Source organism: Centrocercus urophasianus, unplaced genomic scaffold (assembly GCF_019232065.1).
Source record: "Centrocercus urophasianus isolate 14NV4802_14NV808 unplaced genomic scaffold, USGS_Curo_1.0 seq_11, whole genome shotgun sequence".
Classification (NCBI taxonomy): Eukaryota; Metazoa; Chordata; class Aves; order Galliformes; family Phasianidae; genus Centrocercus; species Centrocercus urophasianus.
Window position 1 is genome coordinate 27,004,535 of NW_024884253.1, and position 24,479 is coordinate 27,029,013.

The 24,479-nt window shown below is 41.0% G+C and overlaps 1 protein-coding gene across 4 annotated transcripts in view; it reads left to right on the forward strand.

Moving 5' to 3' along the window:
- TPD52 (tumor protein D52) overlaps positions 1-24,479 on the forward strand; it is a 113,702-nt gene that overhangs the window by 35,949 nt on the left and 53,274 nt on the right. For 3 of the 4 annotated variants that reach the window (XM_042835214.1, XM_042835207.1, XM_042835195.1), the window contains exons 5-6: positions 1,576-1,624; positions 2,607-3,930. In XM_042835214.1, the coding sequence (XP_042691148.1) occupies positions 1,576-1,624; positions 2,607-2,723 (166 nt within the window). In that variant the 3' untranslated portion in view covers positions 2,724-3,930. Of the gene's footprint in view, positions 1-1,575; positions 1,625-2,606; positions 3,931-17,366; positions 17,549-24,479 lie in introns of those variants that run through there. The other variant, XM_042835223.1, reaches the window with a different exon arrangement.

A 24,479-nucleotide genomic window follows, 5' to 3' on the forward strand; every position in this document is an offset into this window, starting at 1 on the left:
GCTAAAAAAAAAAAGAACACACACTTACTAACAAGCATGGCACTTGAATATTTTTAGAAAGGAAAGAATTGTTGCAGCTTTTGCTCTTTTGTACTTGTGTGTGTGTGCGTGCATGGCTAAGCAACTTAAAAAAGCAAAACCACACATTTGATGTGATGGACTGTTTACCAAAGGTGATGTCCAGAAAGTCATCTTTCTAAGCCAGTTTTTCCTCTGTCATTTCAACTAACTTCTTGCTTTCTTTTTTTCCTTAATGCTGGCAATTTAGTATACGCTCCATACAACATTCAATTAGCATGCCTATTATGAGGTAATGTATGCATAAAACAGCTGTTGGGTTTATTTATTGTCAAACGTGGAATCAAAATGGAATTTAACAGATAAAATACTGGATTTTGTATACTAATGTGTAGGATGAAATTTGTTTTTATTTCTGCTTAACAGTGATGGTATTGCACACCTGGAATGTGACTAACTGTGCTTTCCTGCTGTTTGGAGAGCTATAACAACTTTCACCTTCTTGTTAGACATGCAATATTGTGCAAGTTTAAAAGACAGTTGCTTGGTGTCTGTTTTAGAACTGTCTGTGACAGTGAGTAGAAAATAATGTTTCACAAAAAGTGCCTAGCTCACTTCAGTGCTTGCCTCTTGTTGCTTCACACTGTTCCTTCATCTCCTGAGAGAATCCATTTATGAATACATGTGTGCACTTTCCCAAATGACAGAGTGCATCCAGGCATGGCTGGCATACACAGCCACCAAGCAAAGGGGGTAAAGGGAAGCTTCTTTTTGGAAGTTTTTTTCATTTTTAACTTTATTTTGTCTGCTTCCAGTTTTCAGTCTTGGTCCAGTGAAGGCAAGCATTTTCCACTCTGCACGAGGCAGAAAGCTGTGCAAGCTATTGTACAAATCTGCAAGCAGCATTGACAGCTAATTGGAGTATTAAGGCACTCCTTTGATCCTAGTAATAACAGTACACTGAACCTCTATATTGAACATCATAAGCTGTCCTGCTCTTGTGCATTTAGAATCAAGCTGTCTCTAGCAATTAAAAGGCAAGAGGAGTCTCCCATAAATTTACATTAGCAGAAAATGCTGTTGTGAACTGGTCTGTTAATTAAACACACAGCCTGTTAAATTAAAGTTATTTTCCTAGAACAAGCAAAAAAAAAAAAATCTGACAGCCAATCTTTATTTAGGATGGCAAAGTCTTCTAACCCATAAGCCAGAAAACTGCTGAAATTCACTGGGAAAAATAAGCTAAAAATAAGCTAAATAAAATAAACAAGCTAAATCTGAAAAATTGCTTGTTTTCCCTTCCATGTTGTGATAAAAGAACCTAGTGTTGAGACTGGCAATTGTTAATTGCAAAAGATATAAATGAGCTCTGCTTGAGTGTTGTTGAATTTTAGTTTTGTAGTATAAGTAGGTATTTTGGGCTTTTCTTAAAAACAAGGAAAAAGCCCCAAACAAAATGCATGTTGACATTGGAAAAAGCCACTGTTTGCTTGTTTTCTGATACTTATAGGTTGACTAGATATGTTTTTAATTCTGTGGTTCCTTTTTGTCTCCTAGAAATTCTCCTACTTTCAAATCTTTTGAGGAAAAAGTTGAAACCTTAAAGGTAAGCATTACTTGGTGATTGTGGAGCTGTGAATGTGGAGAAAAGACCTTTGTGAGCTCTGGGTAACTTTTTTGTTCCAATTTTAAAGGTACTGGTAAATTGTCAAAGGTGTTTAGGTGATGCCTTTTTAAGTACAGTGGAAATAGTTTCTCGGCCTAATGATTTGAGGAGAAGAAAACAGACCAGGAAAATGCCTTAACTAGATTGTTTAACACGTAACTAACCTCCACAAACAGCTAGTATAACATACCTAGTATTATAAATTGAAAATATATAGTACAGCTTGGAATGCTTGTCTTGATTCTGACATAAAATGTGCAAGATGTTTGTATCTTAAATTTGCAGACAGCGTTTGTAAAAATAAATTGACTTGGCTATTAGTAGCTTCTTCAAATTAAACAAAGAAACAAAAAAGCAAACTCAGCTTTTAAAAATAATTAGTACCAGTAATTAGATTTGACTTTTTTGGGCACACTGGGTTAGATGAGAAGCGTGCAAACAATAGCATGCAGCTCTGATGACTGTCTAGCAAGCTGAGTGTTGCTAGTACTCGCACAATAGCACACAATACATACTGCAGAGAGAAATAAAGAGGTAAACGTGTTGCCTTGTGAAAGCATCACAGCTGCCAGGTTTCACTGTGGAACTCAAGATGTGCTCTCAGCCTCAGCTGAAAACCATTTGAGATCCTTACAGAGCATACAGCAACTAGTTTCATCTCTGAATCTTTTAAAACATAAATGGCCTGAAAGGCTGCATGCCTGGATTCCTTGGAATTTGGGCTGTTTCATGCTTTTTGTATCTTGAAGCATGCTTATGATTCTTAAGGTGTTGTCTAAATAATCTGAAGTTTATTTGGATGTAGCTCAGTTCTGGAAAAGCTGAGCTGAGGAGGGTTATTAAGCTGCTTTGTGCAGAGTTGCAGCTAACTGCCATGCCAAATAACGGCATTGTTACATTGAGGGTCTTTATTATGCTTTAGTCTAAAGTTGGAGGAAGCAAACCTGCCAGCGGAGACTTTGGAGAAGTTCTGAACTCAGCTGCCAATGCCAGTGCCACAGAAACGATTGCAGAAGAGACACAGGAGGAGACCCACTGAGATTCCTGCCTCTATCCTGCTCCCCACTGCCAGTTGCTGCAAGCAAGAACCAAGCACACTTGTAACATTCTTTGTGCTCTTTCCACCAGATGTGCTTTTATTTAGCACGTAGTTGTTTTACCAGATTAACTGATAACAAGCTTGTTGTGGGTTCAGATTATTTTTGAAACTAAAATATGTTGGTTGTTTGGGGTTTTGTGTGGGGAGGGGAATTTTTATGCCTTTCAAGCATTTAAAGGACTTATCCCTTATTTGAAGGCAACCTTAAAAAATATAGCAATGAAAAACTATTTGAAGAAGTTAATTATACTGTACATACATGTGGATACATAATTCTTTCTGAATCTGTAACTACTGTTCAATTTAGCCATTTTGAATCTATGCTGCTGCCAAACTGAACCTTGCTACTTCACTCCCTTGTCATTATTTCAGTTAAGTGTTGCCTGCATGGGACACCGGACTTAGAGGGGCACTCCCAGCTTAAAGAAAGGCCTTCAGCAGGCTTAAGATTTGTCCATGAGTTATCCAACTAGGAAGGCTCTGACTATTAGAAGCAAGTTGCCTATTAGTGCTGGTTTAGTTCAGCTATGATGATGCTGTCAACATTGCATTTTGTCCTAAATAATGGGGAAGATGTACTGTTCTGAACTTTTGATCAGTTGTGAATTATCTTAATTCACAGAGTGGTCTCCCATTTACACCTACAAAAATGTGAGGATGAGCTTGGGGTGAAAGTTGTTCTGTTAGGCATCAAATTGTTTTCAAGTGCTAATGTTGTTTTCCCTGTAGCCTGGCCATTGATAAAATCTGTTTTTTTTTTTTTTTCTTTTTTTTTTCTGTAGCTGTGAAGGACCTGTAGTTCTGCTCTTGTTAACACCTAAAAGCAGTGCCCAGTGTTGTGCTGCAGCACAGCTCTCCTTCCAGGGCTGCTCTCCTGCCTGTTGCTTTATGCCTTTGTTCTCTTCAGATTCTGTTTTCTGTTTCTGACACAAGATGTGGGTAAGATCACAATTATTGGCAAATGTTTTTATCACCACACTTAGAACTGGAACCAAGCTTTGAGACGGTGGTGTGTGATCTGTGCTCCTTCAACTGCTGCAGATGTATAGAAGAAAAAAGGTTCCCCACGCCTTTATTAGCACGTCAGCTGCGGTGTATATATGCTCAATTACATGTCCGAAATTCAATAAAACCAATGTGTGAGCCATGCAGTGTCTGTGCAGCGCGGTGTTCTCAGGCTGTGTCACAAGGCTGCTCCTCTGAGCAGCGGCGATCGAAGCGCCGCGTCCGGCAGGGGCCGCTGGATCCCTCCTCGGCCAGGCCCGCCACGCGTGGTGCGGAGCAGGCCCGGGGGCCGTGCGGACCGCCCCGGATTCTCCTCGACGGGCGCGAGCGCCGCGGCCGGCCGGGCCGTGCAGTCCCATCTCTCCTTCCCTGCTAAGATGGCGGGCTGTCCGCCTTAGTCGGGTCCCGCGCGCATGCGCCCGGCGGGGTCAGAGTTCGCGCCCCGCCCACCACGCAGGACAACATGGCGGCGCCGGGCTGCAGCCGGGCCGCCGCGCGGACGGTCGCCCGATGGCGGCTGCAGACGGCAGCGAGGCGGTGTAGCGGTCTCCCGCCTAAGGAGCTGTCGGCCGCCGCGTCGCTCCGGCAGCAGCCGCGAAAGGGGCCGGGGGGCACCGCGGGGACGGAACCCCGACAGGTGAGGGCGCGGTGGGGCGGGGCGGGGCTCCCGATGGCGGGGCGGGGTTCTGCTGCCGCCTGTGCCGCGCTGACGCCGCCCTTCTCCACGCAGGCCCGCTCAGTCCCCTATCGTAGCGGCGGCGCCGTTTGCTCCGCAGCTGTAAGGCTCTCTGCGTCCCTGCCGGCATTTTCTCAGAACTGGGGTTACGCGTGTAGCTACTGAGCCGCAGAATCATTGAGGTTGGGAAGACCTCAGAGATCATCCAGTGCAACCGTTAACCCGCCATTAACCCATCCCCACCCAGCGCGGGCCGGGCGGACGGTGCTGCCGGCAGGGGGGGGCCGCGCTGCGCGGAGCTGCGGAGCCGCCCGGGGGCTGCGTGCAGTGCCGGCTGTGTGGGGAGCGCCTTCGTTAGCGGCGAATGTGGCCGGGTTTTGCCGTTTGTTCTTTTTTTTTTAAAGCTCGCCTTGAAGGGACGGGCTTTGCTCAGAGACTGCCCTGCCTTTCTGAATTTCTGCCTCTCAGCGTTCAGTCTTTATTGTGGTTGCCTTCACCTCGGCATAGCGCTTCTCAGAACCACAGCTCTCATGCAGCAGCTTAGCACGTCCGTCGTGTCTTTTCTTTGTAGTTAAACTCGTTACGTGGATATTAAAGAGAACCAACTGTATCCTGGGTGTATTAAGAGTGGTGACACACTGGAACAGGTTGCCCAAGGAGGTTGCGGATGCCCCATTCCTGGAGGCATTCAAGGCCGGGCTGGATGTGGCTCTGGGCAGCCTGGTCTGGTGGTTGGTGACCCCGCACATAGCAGGGGGGTTGAAACTAGGTGATCATTGTGGTTCTTTTCAACCCAGGCCATTCTATGATCCTTGTTGTGAAGGTGTTATAATTCGAATTTCACTTCAGTGATCATAATGTTCACTTTGTAACCTTAAGGGCTATCATATTTAATAATGTGTATGCCTAAGAACTTGCAGTTGTGTGAAAAATAAGTAGTTTGGTCTGCAGACCACAGAATAAATTTCATAGTGATTTTCCATCTCTGCAAAAGAAAAGTAACAGAGATCTACAAAGTGGTGACTTTTCAGTGGGTTGGTATCACTCAACAATCACAGCTGATTTCCTGAATAGATCAGAAATTATTCCTTCAAAAATGTATATCTGTAGGTAGTTCTGAAAGTAATGCCTCCTTTTTACTTCCATTTAACCTACAATAGATACAAAGAGCATGATAATGACTATGTGATAGAGGAAATTCTCAGCTACATAGCACTCTTTTTCAGCACAGTCACCACCATTAGCTGTGTGTTTTTACTAGTGATGAAGAAGAGCCTGCATCCTGCACTCATAAAAATCTGTGTTAGTGTTGAAATGCAGCACCCGCTGCCTCACTGTGCTCACAGCTACTGTTTGGTCTCCATAACCATTCAGCAAGCATCATGAATGTAAATGGATGCCATTTTTTTCCATGTGAGGGAGTTAAATGACAGCTCTTTGTTTCATACTCATTTCCATGTCAGACACCATTGTGTTACAGTGCCCCTGTGCTGCCATCTATTGCACAATAACAGCATGTAATGGAATATTGTTGGGAAGGTTCAACCTCTGCTGCCATACCACCAACATCCACCTCTGCAGTGTTGGGCCAACAGAATAAAATAGGAAGCATTACTTTCTGAGCAGCCCTTCTAGTTTCACATTTGTTTTGCAAGTCACATGTTCAGGAATTTCAGGTACTTAAATTTTTGTTACTGTCTTCAGAAATGAAGTATCATTGGTCATAAAGAGAAGAAGGATGATAAAAAGTGTTTTAGTAGGTGATAGAAAGAACTGTCATAGGTGCTTGTATTTCAGGGGAGAGGTTAAAAACCAAGACACAAAAGCAGTAGTTTTGAAGGAGTGTATCACTCTGTTACAAAGGTACTTATATATTCTTCATGAAGAATATATATCTGTGTTGCTTAAGCAGCATCTGGATTAAAACTAATGTGTAACACTGAATGTTTTGAATAATAATCAACGTGATTTATAGTGTAATGATCAATATGGAATGGTTTTCTTGATCTGTCTTTCTACCTGGGATATCAGTCAGAAGATGGTTCTACTGAGGTTGCAGTTCCTTGAGAACTAGAATACGTAGCGCGTTTTTCACTTAATTGTAGTGTTTCATGGGGCACCTATAACGTCTTTGTGGCTGGAGGTCGCTTTCAGTCTTAACAAATAGTTTTAGATAGCTTGAGGGTTAGACAGGAATTGAAATCCTTCCCAGCAGTCAGCAGGGATGGTTCCCTTTTGGGGATCCATGGATCCAAGGAATAGGCTCACCCTGGGCTAGAGATTGCCCTGGTGTGTAGAGATGAGATGATTTCTCTTCAGAACTAAACTGAAGAGCTGAATGTTTTGGGGATCGTGCCTGCTGTGAGTCCTGTTGTGCTCAGCATGCAGGTGGGGTGGGAATCCCACTTTTGAGAGCTGATCTTGTTTAGGAACTCTTTGCAACTCCTGGTTCTTTTTTTTTTTTTTTTTTCCCCATCTCTTTTCATGTATCTCAAAAAGTAGTAAGGGTTGCATTTGAAACAATTCTTATTTTCCAGTTTCTGCCAAGTGTATCTAATGAAGATTTGAAAATACCTTGAGAACCTTCATTTTATGACAACGAAAGTTGGTATTGAGTCAGCCAGTGCAGCAGGTTGCAAAGGTATAGGATCTGGGGGGGGGGGGAGGGTGAGGGTAACCCTTAGTGATTTTGGTAGCATTCAAATGCATTAGCAATGTAACCTCACCGCTCTCAGCTTCAAATGGACATTGGATTTACATCACAAGAAGTTTCAGAAAGGGGCCAGAAACAGCTACAGGTGCTTAATTCCTTGTGACACAGCTGTGATGGTTTTCCCCACTCCAGATGTAGTCTGTGGTTCTGTGCTGATCGTCCTAACCATGGCTGCTTAAAGTCACAGAAGAGATACAGAGACAATTTATATAGCATAAAATCCAAACTCCAACAAAACGGAGTATAGTTTATATAACGTTAGTAAGGGGCAGATTTACGTGTAGCTGAGTCAGAATTCACCTGGTTTTAGATTTACTAAGGTAGTGCAGTATGTGTTATAAGGCATGCAGGGGCAGTCTGTAAATTCCAAAAGAAAAACAAATTACATCTGTTGTATGAACAGCATTCCTACATTTGGTTTGATTTCCTACATTTGTTCCTACATTTGATTTTGATTGTGGAGAAGAGAAGGCTGTGGAGTGACCTCATTGCAGCCTTTCAGTACCTAAAGGAACCTACAAACAGGGAAATCAACTCTTTGAAAGAGTAGGTATTAGAAGAACAAGGGGAAATGGTTTTAAGTTGCGGGCGGGAAGATTTAGGTTGGATGTCAGGGGGAAGTTCTTTACTGTGAGAGTAGGGAGGTGCTGGAACAGGCTGCCCAGAGAGGCTGTGGATGCCCCATCCCTGGAGGTGTTCAAGGCCAGGTTGGATGGGGCCCTGGGCAGCCTGGTCTGGTATTAAATGGGGAGGTTGGTGGCCCTGCATGTGGCAGGGGTGTTGGAGCATCATGATCCTTGAGGTCCCTTACAACCCGAGCCATTCTGTGATCCTGTGATTTAGCTGTGTGTAGTAAGACGTTGGTGACAAGTCATCTTCCAAAATACGTGCTCTTTTGTAAGTTTAAAGAACTGTTCTCATCCTGCATCTAGATGATGAGTTGTAGAAATATGTAGAAATAGGTAGCAACAGGCAGAAGCTTTCGAAAGCCTTAACAGCGCTGTGAAGAGTTTTCTGTACAGCTCAGAGGTTGTGATATTTAAAGTGCAATTCAGGAAAACCTGAACTCCGCACAGCTTACAAATAATATTCCTGTGATCTTTTTTATTTATTTTTTTTTTTAAGTTCTGCTTGATCCTACCTGAAAAATGTAATTAGAAGACATGGAAGGGTGGTTTCCACCACGATGCTGTCGTAGTTAAGTGCTACGTGTATTTGCTCAAGTGTTATTTGCATCTCTTTAGAACACGCTTACTTCACAGTATTACGTTGCTCATTATTGTGAGGACTATATATATACAATTGCAACATACAAATATAATGCTGTCTGCACAGCTGAAACAATTCTAATTAGAAGTTATTCTACATGCAGAAATAAAATGCCATTCTTCAGTCAGCACTGTAACAAGTGCCAAAAAGGGAGCTTGGTGGAAAGTTAAGAGCAAGGCAGAGACTGAACTTGAAGTATGAACGTCATTCACTTTCAAATACTGTATGGTGAATCTTTCATTATTTTTAAAATACAAGACTAATCCTTTCTCAATTGCTAACCAATATATAATTTAAAAACACTTAAAAAAAAAAATAACCAGTGTAGGAGTTGGCTTGGAAAATGTGTGTTTAATAAGTTTCAAGCATCATTTTTCAGTGCCTGATGGCAAGTATGACAGCAATCATTCTCGTCTCTTACAACATTTGTGACCTTTTTTAGTTCCTTTAGGATATTATTGCAAAATATGGAAGTCCTATTCTTAATGTAACTGAGGTTTGGTTCTTACAAAATGGGCACAAAATGAAGATTTTTCAGTGAAAATCAGTTACAGCATGCAGTTCACATTAGCTTTGTGGATTCTGTTGTGTACTGGTCTCCTTCTTAGTACCAACTCTTCCCAGGTGGAAGTCAGTGAATTGGCTCAGCTCTTAAGATCTTGTTTGGAGTTACGTGTCTGGAAATGTCACTGCTTGCATACAGCATAGGGAGAAATGGTATCTGTGTTATTGACACTGTATAGGTACTTAGGTAACTGAAGATTAAACAACTGAGTTTTAGGCTGCAGAGGGTCGTTGTAGCTGTCTAGTCTGACCTTCACATAAAGTACTGCATTTTCAGCCATAGAATCGTAGACTTTTTTTTCCCCTTCAAGTTGTCAGCCATAAAACATGCATGTAAGAAGGCAACATCAGAGATTCTGTTCCAGTGTTTCTTTTGTTGTTGGATATCCACGTAAAGTAGATATCCGTGTGGGATTTCTAACAGGGCTTTTAAAAGTATTAATTGAAAAAATAAGATGCACTTCACTTTCCAGAGCCCATAGCTGAGCCAACTGCCGATGGATCAGTGAAAGCAGAGTTGAGTCCCCTGGCTTACAACAGAGGTTTAAAACAGTGTCGGAAGGTTTTGCCCAAGCTGCCCACAAGTGATACAGAGAGGCGTTGCTTTCTCAGAGTGCCCTCAGGGTGGGGGTCTTTTCCTCAGGCACTTCAGTTCCTGTGCTGCAGGCGCCATGGGAGCGTTGGCACTTGTGGTGCATTGGCGAGTCACTGCCAGAATTTACCTTCGTGGTCCTGGAGGTTATGCAGATACCTGGGCCATAGCTGTGCTGCTTCACACTCCATCTGCACTACTGAAAAAAAAACAAGGGGCCAAGATTTTCAGGAGAGTGCCTTACAAATCATTGGGCTTGCACAGTGAATTAGTTGCCAAAAATTCTAGTATCTTCAGTGAAATGTAAATGATGCTTTGCCAGCACACTTAGTCACTGCTTCTCACAAGGGATGCCGAAGTGTTTAATTTCAGTTTTACTTCCAGCCTTTTTGGCTGAAGAGGTTTGTTTATTTTGCTTTCTAAACTGAAACCACATTTCTGCTTTGTGCTGGGGAAAATGTATGGATGTTCCTCTTCTGGTTGGAACGACTGAAAAAGTGTGTTTTGCTTTTTGGTGATTCTTTGGGGATGCGTTTAATTTTAAGGTTCTGATGGGAAATACCTCTGGACAGTTAAAATAAATATGTGAGTTTTTGAATGTTAATAAAGATTTAATAAAGATAAGAATGGAAGCATAGCAGTCAATTTCCTTTCTCCTATTCTAGGTAAAAGAGCTTTTTGCCTTTTTCAGTCATCGATTCTTACCCAAACCACTCCATGGTTCTCTTGTTGATGTATCACCTTATGTTAATGAAAAAAAGGTATTTTCTTCTCCCTTCTCCTTTTTTTTTTTTTTTTTTTTTTTTTTTCCCCCCCAAATTTCCTTTGAAGACATGGCTGTAGACACTACTTATATTGGATCTAGAGCTGGATGGTTTGTTTTTTTGGCTATCACTGAAGTTGAAATTTGCATCATTACTCAGGTTTGGATAGAACTTTATGGATGTGTTACTGCTGGAATTTCTCTGCTTTTGTTTGTTTGTGCCTTTAGAAATGCTGCTGTTCCCTTAATGTCCAAATCCCTTTGTCTTCAGAACATGATGTGCAGAAGAGCAAAGGAGACTTTAAGGCTGGGAAGATAAATGTTTGGCATCTGCTCCGTTGTGATCCCACATAGAGCTTTCTGTTATTCCTTGTGCTGGGCTGCAGATTTGAAATGATGAATGCTAGAATACATTGCATTCCCTGCAGCTAAAATGCTTCCCCTGAAGATCTCAGATCATCATGGTGTGAGATGGTGTACAACTCTTGTGTTTACAGAGTCTGGGCATAGAAAGTCTTTGCAAGGAAAGGAAATTGTATGAATCTTATTGTTAATGTCTTCTTGCTTTCTACCAGGGAAGTTTCCAGTTTTCTCCTTGATTGCTTTTAGAGCCGTCCTTTGTGACTTTACAGTCATTAATCATAGATTTTTCCCTGAATCACAGCTTTTATTTCTGCTTTGAATCACGGGTCCTTCTTTTATGCTTTCTCTTTGGACCGTTTTCCTTCAGTAGCTTTATTAAATAACACAAATCTTGCTTTTGTTTCAGTTTTTCTATGGTAGTTAATTTTCAAAACCCTTTATTAGCAAGAATGATATGCTAGCTTCTCACCATTATCTGTTTTCATGGAATAAAATGGAAAAGTCTCTCGTTGTAGGGAAACTGAAGAGATCTTCCTTGTCTTTGTGGTGGTCCAATTTGGACTGTGAGTTCAATCTGTTGGCAAGCAGTCTGGACTTCAATTCTTTCAGTTTTTTAAGTTTTGTTTTCTTAGACAGGACAAAACCTCTGGCCATTAATAAGGAGGAAAACAGCTCTGTTACAGTGGGAACGTTGCAAAACACAGTGTTGCAAAACACAAAGGGTAAACTCTTGAGTTTGTGCTGTCTTTGATTATTACTGTATGCTATCGATGGATTTTGTTGAGCTTTGAATCCCATTCAGCTGCTCATGAACTTTATTAGCTGAATTTTGCTGGCAGTTGTATAAAATTACTTGCACGCTTACAGCTCACACTTGTGACCTAATTTGCTTTGTGCAGAGCTGTGTGAAGAATAATTTTTTTTTATATTGTGCATAGTTTCCCATCTGCTTTGTCCATGAATTTTTTTAAAATGCTGGGTAACATTTAAATATTTTCCTTACTAATTTTTCAGTTTTTCGATGAGTTTTTAGTTGTACCTTGCTTACAGCGTAGAATTGATTTCAAAAGGATGTTTTAGCAAAAAGTGGAATTAGATTTAAAAATAGTCAAAGAGCATTGGAAAGGAATTCAAAACCAAGCTGTGAATCACTGGGAGCCGTTACCTTACTGAGGCTACAACAACTTCTTAAAAACTCCTAGTATTTAGGCTTATATCCAGTTAACACTGCACACTCTTAGTAGTTACAGTGCATGGAAAAGTCTGGTAGGCCAGTAGAGAGCCATGAGTCTTTTTAGGTTGCTGGTTGAAATAAGGGCCTTATCAATGTATGTATATGGTCAGGTGAAGGCTTAATGAATTTTAATATTCTTTATAGCAGGATCTCAGTCTTCTCTATTCATTAAATAAAATAATACATGTTGAACAAGGTCTTTGGTTCAGACCCATAGCTCCAAACAACACAACCTTGGGTCAGATCGCTCAGGACCTTTTCCAGTCAGGTTTGGGCATCTCACAGCCATTTTCCTTTAGCTGTGTGGCATTGTACCAACTTGTTATTCCACATCAGTTTTTTCATTTTATTACTTTATGTCACTAAGCTGGGATGTAAAAACCTTTCTAGCTATGGGTGGCAGTGCTGAGGAGACAGATTTCACAGTTGAATAGAGGATTGCAATCTTTGCATGCTGCTTGCTGCTGCTGTGTCTTCACCCCCCTAGCTGTAGCCCTCTGATTACCAATCTCCCATCTCACTTCTCCATGTTTCATCCATATCTCTAGCATTCCAACATGCGGGCTGCTTGTCTTTGCAAGCAGACACAAAACACGTAACTGGAGTTTGAAAGATGTCTTGTGCAGTGGGTGGGATGGGACCACCCTGCTTGTGTGGTCATAGGCTTTGTTCCAGAATCTGCATGCTACTTTCCTCCATTGGAGTAACTCCTTTCATTTGGACCTTATTGGGGTTTAAATCTACTTTAAATCTACTGACTTCTTAAGCTTTCCGGCTAGTATTTATAACCTTGCAGAATATTTTGTTATTGAAAGAGCTGCATTATTATTATTATTATTATTAAACTATGTACAGAGAGAGTGGAAGGCATCCAAATATTTATGAATAACTTTCGAACCTAGAAAATTAAAAGACAAATCAAATAGGCTAGGAAAAGGCAAAAATCAAACAGGCTCTTAAGGGGAGGAAAGTCTTTGCACTTCAGGTTCTTGGAAAGAATGTTTTGTTTTGTGCTTCTGACTTTTTTGTGGTCTCCAACTTTTGTAACTAGATGAGTGATCAATTCATTCTATGTATCCCAGCTGTATGGGTAATGCTCAGTAAAAATCAGAGAAGAGCACTGTTTTACTGTCTCACTGTTTTTTGTAGCCCTGTTGTGGGGATTGCAGGTAAGGAGATTTAGAAATCATGGAGGAAGGTACTCCTCAAAAAGCCATTAAATCTCTTTAAAAATTTGAGGCAAGTTCCTTCCTAATGAAAGCTCCTTTAGATTATGCAAAGAACTGGGAATAAGTGCTGTATTTTAGCTTGTTCTCTGTCTGTAGGCAGTTCCCAGCCATATTCGTGATGGGATGATTCAATGGAGTCTTTCCATGATTCCTGTATACTGGAATTAGATCTTCATGCTCCTGAGAAGTTCCTCTCCGGGGAGCAGGATGAAGAAAACTGTGCACTTGCAGATCAGTGATACCATTGAAGTAGATTGCATTATTTTCTTGGAAAACTGCACAGTGAAGAATGACAACTGAATTCTTGGTACATGAGCTAAATCGGGTCTCTCTGCCTTTATGTTCTAGGAAGGAACCAGTACATCTATCAGTGTATAAAGACAGCACTTGTGTGTTGTGTACAGAGATTATTTCCCAGGCGAGTTTGCGTGGGGGAGGAGAGCTTTGGGTCTGTTTATTCCTGGCAGGGAGATAGAACGATGTTATTAACTAGAATCTCCTCTGGAGATATTCAGAACTTGCTTGGATGCTTTCTTGTGCAACCTAATATAGGGAACCTGCTTTAGCAGGGGGGTTGGACTGCATGATCTCCTGAGGTCCCTTCCAACCCCTATGATTTTGTGATACTGCATACAGTGTGCCATTGTGTGAAAGGAGCAGCAATGATGTGAATGCGATTTATCAGTGACACAAGCCTAGTTGCAGGTCAGTATGTAGCAGTGTATGGCAGAAAAGATCCTGGGGGTCTCGGTGCACACCGAGTTGAACATGAGTCAGCTGTGTGCCATTGCTGTCAGGAAGGCGTGTGGTAGCCTGGCTGCATTGGGCTAAGTGTTGCCAGCAGGTGGGGGGATGTGATCCTTTCTGCAGCACTGGTGAGGCTGCACCCAGAGTGCTGGGTCCAGTTCTGGGCTCCCCAGTGCAGGAGAGACATGGATGTTCTCAAGAGAGCCTAAAACAGGAAAGGCTGAGAGAGCTGGAACTGCTCAGCTTGGAAAAGAGCTCTATTATAAATTATTAAGACTTAAAGGAATTTCTGAAGGACCCTAGAGAGATTTTTGTAAAACGTTTAGTCTCAGAGCAGGTGAAGTATGTGGGACTATGATCTGTCTGAAAACACAGTCTTCTGAAGAGCTGGCATCTCTACTAGCTCATGGTCCTGAGTTTGTGTCTCTGTCTTCAATATTAGGTATACTGCCATTCTGGATTTAAATCGTATGTATTTTTGAGTCCCTGCACACAGGATTCCCAATAGTTGGACTTGATGATCCATCCTCGTGGATCCCTTCCACCCATAATATTCTAAGATTCTATACATTACCTCTATACTATGTTAATTTTTGCTTGGAAAAGTTGTTTTTCTGTGTGGCACTTAGCTGCTCTTTCTGGATGTCCAGAAAAAATCCTTTGCTGTGAGCGTTTCTGGTATAATTTTCCCTGAACTCAGGAGCACAGAGTGAGAAATGGAGTAGTACTGGTTGGGAAAGGAGGGATTAAAACAATCAGCAAAAGAGCCACAGGCAATGGACAAAGTAGTTAACTAGGGAGTTTTGTTGTACTTGGCTGGCATTGCTTGGTGCTGAGTGGCAAGCTGCAACTAAGATGTGATTCATCATCTTTAAAAGCAATATTTGTGATCCCAAATGATAATAGATGATAGAGAAGGGTTTATCACTGTATAACTTCAGAGGGGCAAGCAGTTGGATTCCAAGGCAAGTGAGTGATTTTTGAAACTCTATAGTGATTTTATAATGAGAATATCAGGGGAAAACCTGAATTTTGCACTTTTTGGTACCGCAGTTTCCCCTAAAGCAGATTTCCTAATTTCTATATGAGGACTGATGTGTAATCTCTTGCCCAAAGAGTCATTTTGAAGGGGTGATCACTTTGAATGCAAGCTTATGGCTTCTATGTTGAATTAAATTGCATGTTGATTGTTACCACTGCTCCATCAATTTGTATGATACATCTCATGTAAGTACTTTCTCTTATCAATTCCTCTGTTTTGCATTTATTCTTGCAGCACTTACAAATGTGTCCTATGCAGTTAATTTTTATGTATTTGGTTTTAGATTACATTGTAAATTCGTATGCTTGAAACCGTACATGATAGTAGCACTCCTTCTATGAAATCCTACTTGTCTGCTGGTGGTTTGCTATCACCAGCAGCTTGGTTTCTGCCTGTGTGCATGTGTGTGTTGGAAGGCACTTCTGTGATCCTTGTCCTTGGGATGCTACATTTAAGCTGTTCCATGTTCTGAAGCAGCAAACTGAGCGGGGTGTCAGATTTCTAGCTTTAATTCCTGAGGTTGTATCGCGGCTGAGCAGCGCACACTGTGCATTCCAGGAAAACTGGAATTCCAAACTGTTGCTTGTTTTGACTTCCTTGAGAGTAAAAGTTTCCAAATGTGTAAATTGAAAATGATGGCATTCTTCTCTGTTCATAGGAAATGTAGATGACTTTTCTTGTGTTTGCTTGAAGCAGCCAGAGGAAAGTATCCCTGCTCCTCCCCTACCCCCTAGTTCTGTCCTGTTTGGTAAATAACATGTTTGCAGATGCAAGGTGTGTTTTGTCTGTGCTCCAGGAAGGCATGGTTTTGATTCTGTGATTTAAATACCTTGCAGCCTGATGGTGGTGGTTGGTAATGCTGCCCATGGCAGGCGGTTGGAACTAGGTGATCTTTAAGGTCCCTTCCAACCCAAGCCATTCTGTGACGAAGGAAGAAAATTCCTGATGTGCATTACCTTTGCTGTTGTGTTACACGCTATGTTGTGATTGTTTCCCACTGCTCTGTACTACAGTGCCATGCAAAGCCAGGGAGAAGCAGTCAGGGCTAGCCTCTGTTCTGAGGGCTTAGTAACTGTAAAAGAGAGATTATAATGCTTTGTTTACAAATTCTAGATTACTCTTTTTTTCTCAGTGGGGAGAGGGGTGTGATTTAGTTAAACTTCATGTCCTGAATTCATAGAATCACTGAGGTTGGAAAAGACCTCTAAGATCATGTAGTCCAACTGTCAACCCATCACCACCATGCCCACTAACCACGTCCCTCGATGCCACATCTCCACGTTTCTTGAACACATCCAGGTTGGTGACCCCACCAACCCCCTGGGCAGCCTGTTGCATTTCGTTACCACTCTTTCGGAGAAGAGATTTTTCCTAGTATCCAACCTTTTGGGGCAATTGCAGGCCCAAGTTCCTCTACACTGAGCAGAGCTTTGAGTGGCTACAGATTCTGAATATGCCCATGTATCCCTGTCGCATTCATAAGCTGTTCTGAACATCTTTAGTCACTGTAGTATCTTACTGGAAATAATAACTCACTATGAGAATGTTCAGCAGTATTTCTTCTCTCCAATAAAATGATTTCCTTTGATCCACCTTCTGGATTTCAGATACAGATTGCTTCCACAATGTGTGTTCCCTTTCAGTGGTAGTAATCTTAAGCAGTGGTCGTGTTTAGTACATCAGATGAATAATGTATGAGAAGGACCTCACTCCGATGTAGCTGGGTATGTGTGCCTAGGATGACATGGGAAGCACGTGACCATCAGTCTCAGACTGCAGAACAGAAGTGTAGAAGAGCAGGAGGGTGTATGTTCTCACATTTTCCTAAAGCTCTGTGGGAAATAACTGGCATTATATTTATTTAGTCACTGAATCAAAATATTATTTGCTATTGTAGAATAAAAAATGAGAAAAGTGATGGTTCATTTTTTTAATGTCTTAGATCAGTCCTGTGTATGCTTTCTACTTTTGCTGTTTTGTCAAAATGGTTTTGTTCTTTAAAATGAAGATTTAAGTACTGTTCATTAAAAAATAGTTGCATGAATGATTGCAGAGTACTAACTCTGCTTTGGTTTTCACAAAGGAGGTAACAAAGATATTGGCTATGTTCTTTGCAGGGCTAATTTTGCGAATACATTTTAGAGTTAACTTGCCCAGCCAGTAGTAGAATATGTTGTAGTCTTAGACTTAGTCTTCAGTATGTGAAATATTTTGGGTTGGAGAAATGTAACTGATGCCTCCCGAGGCATCTTAATGAAAATGCACCAGAGGCATGAAATCTTTACTTGTAATTTAGTGAGTGAAGCCTTTTTCTATTCTATGAGTTCGATTTATTTCCTCCTGGAGATGGTATCTTTTGTGAAATGATACTTGTCTTTATCTGTAGGTTTCTTCAGAGAAATCGGAATCCTTTGCAGCCATGTTGAGACGCTCACCTTTGATTCAGATGGGACCTGCCAAAGATAAAATCGCCATTGGTCAAATATTCCATGTTGTAGAAGATGACCTTTATATAGATTTTGGTGGCAAGTTTCACTGTGTCTGCAAAAGACCAGAAGTAGATGGAAAGTAAGTAATAAATTATGGTAAGCGATTAAAATCGGTGAATATCAAACAGGTAGGTGATTAGACTTGATCTTAGACTTTCATGGTTTGTATGAATTATGTGGTTAAAACTAGGCAAGTTTAATCCTCGTGCAGAATTAATATTTGTGTAGCTCAGGAGTCGTTCTGTTGTATTCATATATTTTTTGTAAATTTGCTTTACTGATATCTACATTGTTTATGAAGACCAAAGGAAGTTGGTTTTCTTTAAGGTGTAGGTTGTTTGCAGAACCCTAATTACAGCTCTAGAGTGATTTGTTAACATTGCCGTTAACATTTTGTGATAACTTGCATATTCAAGGTAACAGAATTTTTCTTCAACTGAAATGCATGCTGGCACAAAATTGATAATGGACTGATAAGTTTTGTGATAAAATGACATTGTGTTTGTGTGTGATTTTGCTTTTGTTCCTGCTTGATTCAACACGGTTAATGTGCTCTTCAGTTTGTTTCTTGAAAATAACAGATCCTTGCAATTTCTGATCAAGCCACAGAACAACTTAGTTACAGCAGTGCTTCAGTTACAGATAAGGAAATCTTGTCAGTTTAAGAAGGTGGTACTGTAAAAAGAAACGTCAGGTTTTCATTGTGAAGGCCTTAAGCCTAATCCATTACTTTTGTAAAATAAACAGTATTTCTGTGTGTGTTTGAGAAACCTCTGCTCTCTGTGATTTTTAAGGAGAAAGCATAGCACATGTGAACAGAATGCAGACTGATTGAGTCTTGTTCTCCTCAGTTAGAGCAATCGAATACTGAGAGTTGGAAGGGACCTCTGAAGGATATCTAGTCCTACTCCCCTGCAGTGAACAATTCTGTGTCACTTTGCAGCAGCTGCAGTTGAGAAACTCCTTTTTTTTGTTGTTTCAAATCTCCCTGAAGGGAGTCTTCTCATTGTCCCATTCCCACTCATGCAGTTGGCTTCACCTTTTGGCCAGTGGGGCTTTAGTCACTGAGAAACAGGGAAGTCGTTACTATCTGAGTTCTTAAAATAAGCTTTATTTATGGACATGCTTCTCCATTTACTGAATATGGAATTTTCATGCTGTATCAAGTGAAAGCAACCGTGGGCAGGAACTGTCTTTTCTAAATATATGTACATGAGATGATACATGGGGGAGCTTGTACGTTATTTACTTGTGATATTGCAGTTCTTAATAGATTATCAGAGTCAGTGTGCTGTCCTGAACTATAGCAAGTACACTTGGGAAGGCAGTAGTTAAACTGGAAAGGTAGGTGAGCAACAGATTCTGTTGGATCTGTGGAAGTCACATTTATAAGCTTTCTTAACACCTTATGATTATGTATTATTTAAAGATATCTTGCCTGTTTGTTTCCAGGATGCTTTATCGCTTGGATTTTAATATGGAAGCAAAATACCATTTTTTAAGATTTATAACATTAAAGCATTTAGATCCATCTCTTTTCCTCATTTTTTCCTTGAGAGAGGAGAAGCATCTCTATTAGTCTGCAAGACCACTGTGTCTAAAACATTAAGTACGTTTCCTGTGACGAACAGCTCTAAAATGATTTGTTTTTTTAAGAAAAACTTACCAGAAATAATGACATCTTTATGCACAAGTTTGTGATAGTGAACTTCTTGTATCGACTTTAAGTCACTAACCAGTGTTCTGTCACATGCTTCCTCGTGTGTTGTTAGCATCGTGTTTTGTAGTGGTGCTCTGTAATACTGAGATGAGAGACAGTGTGTGGATACAAATGTATTTCAGTGAGATACATCTTTCTAAAAAAATCTCCCAGGTGGGCAAGTGTTTGGTCTGATGTTTCTTACTCCTTTCATCTTGCTCTTGATGTTGGATTTCTTTCCTGTTGGCGCATGCTGGTGCTCAGCACTAGGAGTGTAAACCTGGCATTGAGAGGATCTAGGCTAATAATAATTTGCCTGTCTGTTCTAGTGATCAAAGCAGGTAGACCTACAAACTGTTGTGCCTCCCCCTGCCTTGGAGTGGCAGTAGAGTCTGCGCATTTTGGAACTGAAGGCAGTTCTTCACCTAGTAATACAGGCAGCATCCCCAGCACCAAGAATGTGGTGTCAGTGGAGTAGCAGTGTTAATCCAAGTACACCCTTGGGTCCCCAGCTTTCATTTGAGATGTAGGAGGCCTATTCACATCGCTTTCAGTCCCAGAACCTGAATTTGTTGATGCTTTCATAAACGTTTAAATGCTGTATGGACCAAACCCTCTAAGTAGAAATATTTGCATCAGAAAAGAAATAATTTAAATAAATCTTACCACCTTTGTGAAGTTGATTATATTTCTGTAATTGGAACTTAAAAAAATTTATTGGGGTTTATCAAAGAACTCAATTGCAGGCAGTCTTCTGTAGTTTGTCGTTAACTTGTCGTAAGGTGCTGTGTCATATAACATAGTTGTTCCAGTCTATTTCTGAGTGGGTTTGTAATGTGAAATTTGCAAAGGTAGTTTGGAATGAGAAATAAACCCAGCAAATTGCTGTCTAAGTCAACTATGTGTACCATCAATGCTATTGAGATGTTGCTGAGTTTGGATCTCATTGCTTATTAAAATGTAGTAGAAAAAATACGCAAACAAATATCTTGTACTATTGTTTCCATCTGTGTAATTAGTAAAGGCAGTGGCTCATTGATTTACTGTGTAAAGTTTACCTTAACAAAACAAATACGATCTTTTCATACGCTGGCCTTTTAGTAAGTGCAGATGCTTAATGTCTTTTGCTGCTTATGCACCTTAAAATAAGAATTTGTTCCCTTTGGAAGGGAATAACTGTTTTTGATCACCAGAAAAAGGGTCAAAACAGTACTACAGTACCTTCTTCCAAAAGTTGAAAGGAACCCAGTAGAATTTGAGGTCTGTATTTAGTGATGTGATTATTTACCTTGGTGGCTGCCTTAAGGCTTTGTTGCTGTTATTTCTGTTAATGCCTTTGCTGATGAAAATGACTTTCTCTCAGTATCTTTCGGGCATGTTATCAGTAAGAATATTTACTGATTTGTTACCAAAATGTTTACTGTTTGTGCCAAGGAGAAGGAAGTACATACTAATCTACAGATAGATAATTTCTTGAACGCCAGCTATTTAACACAAGAGAATCAAACTTAGTATGCAAATGTGGAATTTCATAATCCTGGTTTTATGACGTCTGTTTTGTGAGCATGGCTCTTCTGGTACTTCTGAGTATTGGCTTTTTAGTATTTAGCAGCTCCGCCAAAATGTATCTTTAGAATTCTTATGGTATTTAGCAGCTCTTTAGAATTCTTATGGGGGAAACCCCTTTCTCTTGCCATTTAAGTAAGGAGGTGTCTTAATGAGGATGTGCTTTTGGTGAGTTCTTGGTTGTTTCATTCTTTGTTTTCTTTGGTACTATGTGCTTACTTATGTAATGTCCTTTGATTTTTGAAAGTGCTAGAAGTTACTGAGAAACTGAAACCGTGTGAAATTCCATGTGAGATTCTCCTCATTCTGGTTCATGATCTCAGTGGGTTTTTCTAATGATTCTCTGATTCTCTGAAAAACTACTGCTCTTAACCTGTTCAGTCCTCAGCCTTATGGTTAGGATTTCTAGGGATGTGCAAGTGAAAGACTGCAGTTCTACTGACACATGTCAAGGGATTTCATCCTCAAGACTGTCCTTGGTGAAGGGAAAAGATGATATCCTTAGCTTGGCAAATTTGAAGTAGCAACCTGAATATATTTTTCTGTCAGTTCTTCTTCATCCTTAAAAACAAAAACAAAAACCACCCCGCCACACACAAAGTAAAACAAAAAGAAGCAAAACCAACAACAGAATGCTCCATCCCATAATAAACTACTAAGTAAAATAAATCTTCAAAGAGTAGTAATACAAAATCTAAATTGAATTGAGCCCATTTGAATTTTCTTTTTCATTGGCTGTTCTCCCTCTTTCTATCTTCTTTGGAAAAGTCCTTTCTTGGGTTTGAAAAAGCATGTTTTATCAGTCTTGGTTGTTTTGAGATTGGAAGCATGTATCAGCTTGGAGACCAAAGGTACTGCTGGTGAAATGTCACCAGGGTCAGGCAAGGATGCATTTGGTTATAAATACCAATGGTGGGTTGCTATGTGGGATTTACTTCACATAACAGGAATACTTATTATTGTTATGATTACAGGATCTTATTTAATATGTGCTTTACTTATTTAATATACACTGTAACTAATAAATATATATTTTCCTGGTACACATTGATGTGAATGCTGTATTAAATTTGACTTTTATGCCAACAATATAGGAATTCAGTGAAGACTGCAGAGACTTTACAATTGGCTGAAAGGGTCTGTAGGAAAGCCAGTGTAAAATAACTTTTCAGCTATAGGAAGAACTTGATATTTTTTTGCTCCTTTCTTTTAACTCACAGAGGAAATGAAGTCCTGAAGAGGAACGTGTCTCTATTTTGTCTCCAAATGAGCAGCGCTTTAATCTATGGCAAAAAAGTTGCTGTTACAACCTGCTTCTGCCATTATCAGATGGAATTCTTAAGAACTAGAAAATGTGGGAAGGTGTTATGCTGACACTGCCTGTTGCATGATCTGCACCTGTGCTCTTAACGACCAATTCCCACTGAAATCACAATGGCTTCCAGCAGTTTTCTGAAAGGATCAGCTTCCAAAATGGACTAAGTGCACCTTTCCGTGCAGGTGTAATGAAGCTTTATTTTCAGAGATTGCTGTAGCCTTCCAGCAATTCCAGCAACTTATCAGGCTATAGAATCAAAAGACATTTTCTTTCTGTTGGAGTATGCAGCCGGTGCAGGGATTTCCAGTATATCCTGTGGCAATTTTACTTGACACCTTTCATATACAGTGCATATTTGCCAGACTTAAATAGTACAGGAGTGGAAGAAATCACTTGATGTTGGCTGTGATTTAGAACATGACAGCTTAATGAGCATCATAAAACATTAGCTAATGTTGTTTCTGTAAGTTGTATCAAAATGTTTATGCTGTTTGAATGGTTGCCAGGGTGAATTTTATTTGGGAAACATTTCAAATTCTTCTCTTTTTGTTCTATTGTTAAAATATTTTATAGATAGGGATGGTGTGAAATCCACTTAGAAACAGCATGTCTTTTTAGGCTGGGTGCTGTGAACAATGTTGACTGTTTTCTAGCGAATTAATTTATTAAGGCTGTTTTAAGTTGAAGTTAATTGTGATAGGTGACACTTTAAATAATCTCACAAAATGGAAAAAAAATACCAGTGTCCCCAAAAAAGTCCATGAGAAAGGTGGAAGGATTTCAGTATGACAGCATTTGATTTAGTTCCAGTTTGAGATGGTGTATTAGCAGTTACTGAGTGTTGAGCTAGGGGTGAGTTTGGAGTCACCTGCTCCAAAGTCATTCCATGGGACTGCGCTTCTCGAGCAAGTAGTGCTTCTTCCAGCCAGAACCAGCAATCTTTCATACAGCAGAGCACAAAGCAGTCTGCCTCACAGTCAGTGTTTGACTGCAGCTAACTGCACAAGGAGAGGTGCTGCTGTACGGCGGATTTCACCCTTTGCTTCCTGAAGCCTCGTTTCCCTTGCTGTTGAGTGTATTGTGGTCCAGGTTGGCTCTGGCAAGGTTTAGAGTGATAGTGGTGAACACATAACCTCTCCAACTCTTTTCTTTAAAAATCAAAAAGACCAGACCACTGCCAGGGCTAAGCCTTTTCATATTTAAGATTCTAATAGATCATAGAATTGTAAAATCCTTAGAGTTGGAAGGGACCTTTAAAGGTCATCTAGTCCAACTTCCCTGCAATGAACAGGGACATGCACAGCTAAAATATGTTGCTCAGGGTTTGATCCACCTTGCCTTCAAGGTCTCCAGGGACAGGGCATCAACCATGTCTCTAGGCATTCCAGTGCCTCACCACCCTCACTGTAAAGGACATTTTCCTTAAGTCCAACTTAAATCTCCCCTCTTTGAGTTTGAAGCCATTTCCCCTTGTTCTCTCGCTACAGACTCTGCTAGAGAGTCTGTCCCCTTCTTTCCTGTAGGTCCCTTGAGATACTGAAAGGCTCCTATCAGGTCACTTTGCAACCTTCTCTTTTTTCAGGCTGAACTGCCCCAGCTCTCTCAGTCTGTCCTTGTAGGAGAGGTGTTCCATCCCTTGGTTAATTTTTGTGGCCCTCCTCTGGACTCACTCTAACAGGTCCATGTCTCTCCTATACAGAGAACTCCACATCTGGATGCAATACTCCAGGTGAGGCCTCAGTTCAGAGTAGAGAGCAGGACCTGCTGGCCACACTTTTTGATGCAGCCTGAGATACAGTTGGCTTTCCGGGCTGTGAGGGCACACTGCTGGCTAACGTCCACCAGTACCTCCAGGTCTTTTTCAGCAGGGCTGAGCTCAATCCTTTCATCCTCCAGCTTGTATTGGTAGTGAGGGTTGCTTTGACCCAGGTGTCAGATCTTGCACTTGGATTTGTTGAACCTCATGAGGATCTCCTGGGCCCACTGCTCAAGCCAGTCTTCTGCCCTCTGGATGGCATCGCGTCTCTCTGATGTGTTGATTGCACCCCACAGCTTGGTGTCATCAGCAAATTTGCTGAGGGTGCACTCAACCTCTGTCAATGTCATTGATGAAGATACTGGAAGAGTATCATTCCCAGCAGTGACCCGTATGGGACACCTCTCATCACTGATCTCCATCCAGACATTGAGCCACTGACCTTCCCCACTCTGTGGACTCGATCCTGCAGCCCGTTCTTTGTTCATTGAACGCTCTGCCCATCGAATCCGTATATTTCCAATGTAGACAGAAGGATGTTGTGGGGTACTTTGTTAAAAGGCCTTACTGAAGTCCGGACAGATGACATCAGTGGCTCTTCCGTAGATACTCCTGTGGACATAATTCCAGTAATCCATGTGATGCTTTATGGCTTTTTTTTTTGTGGCTTT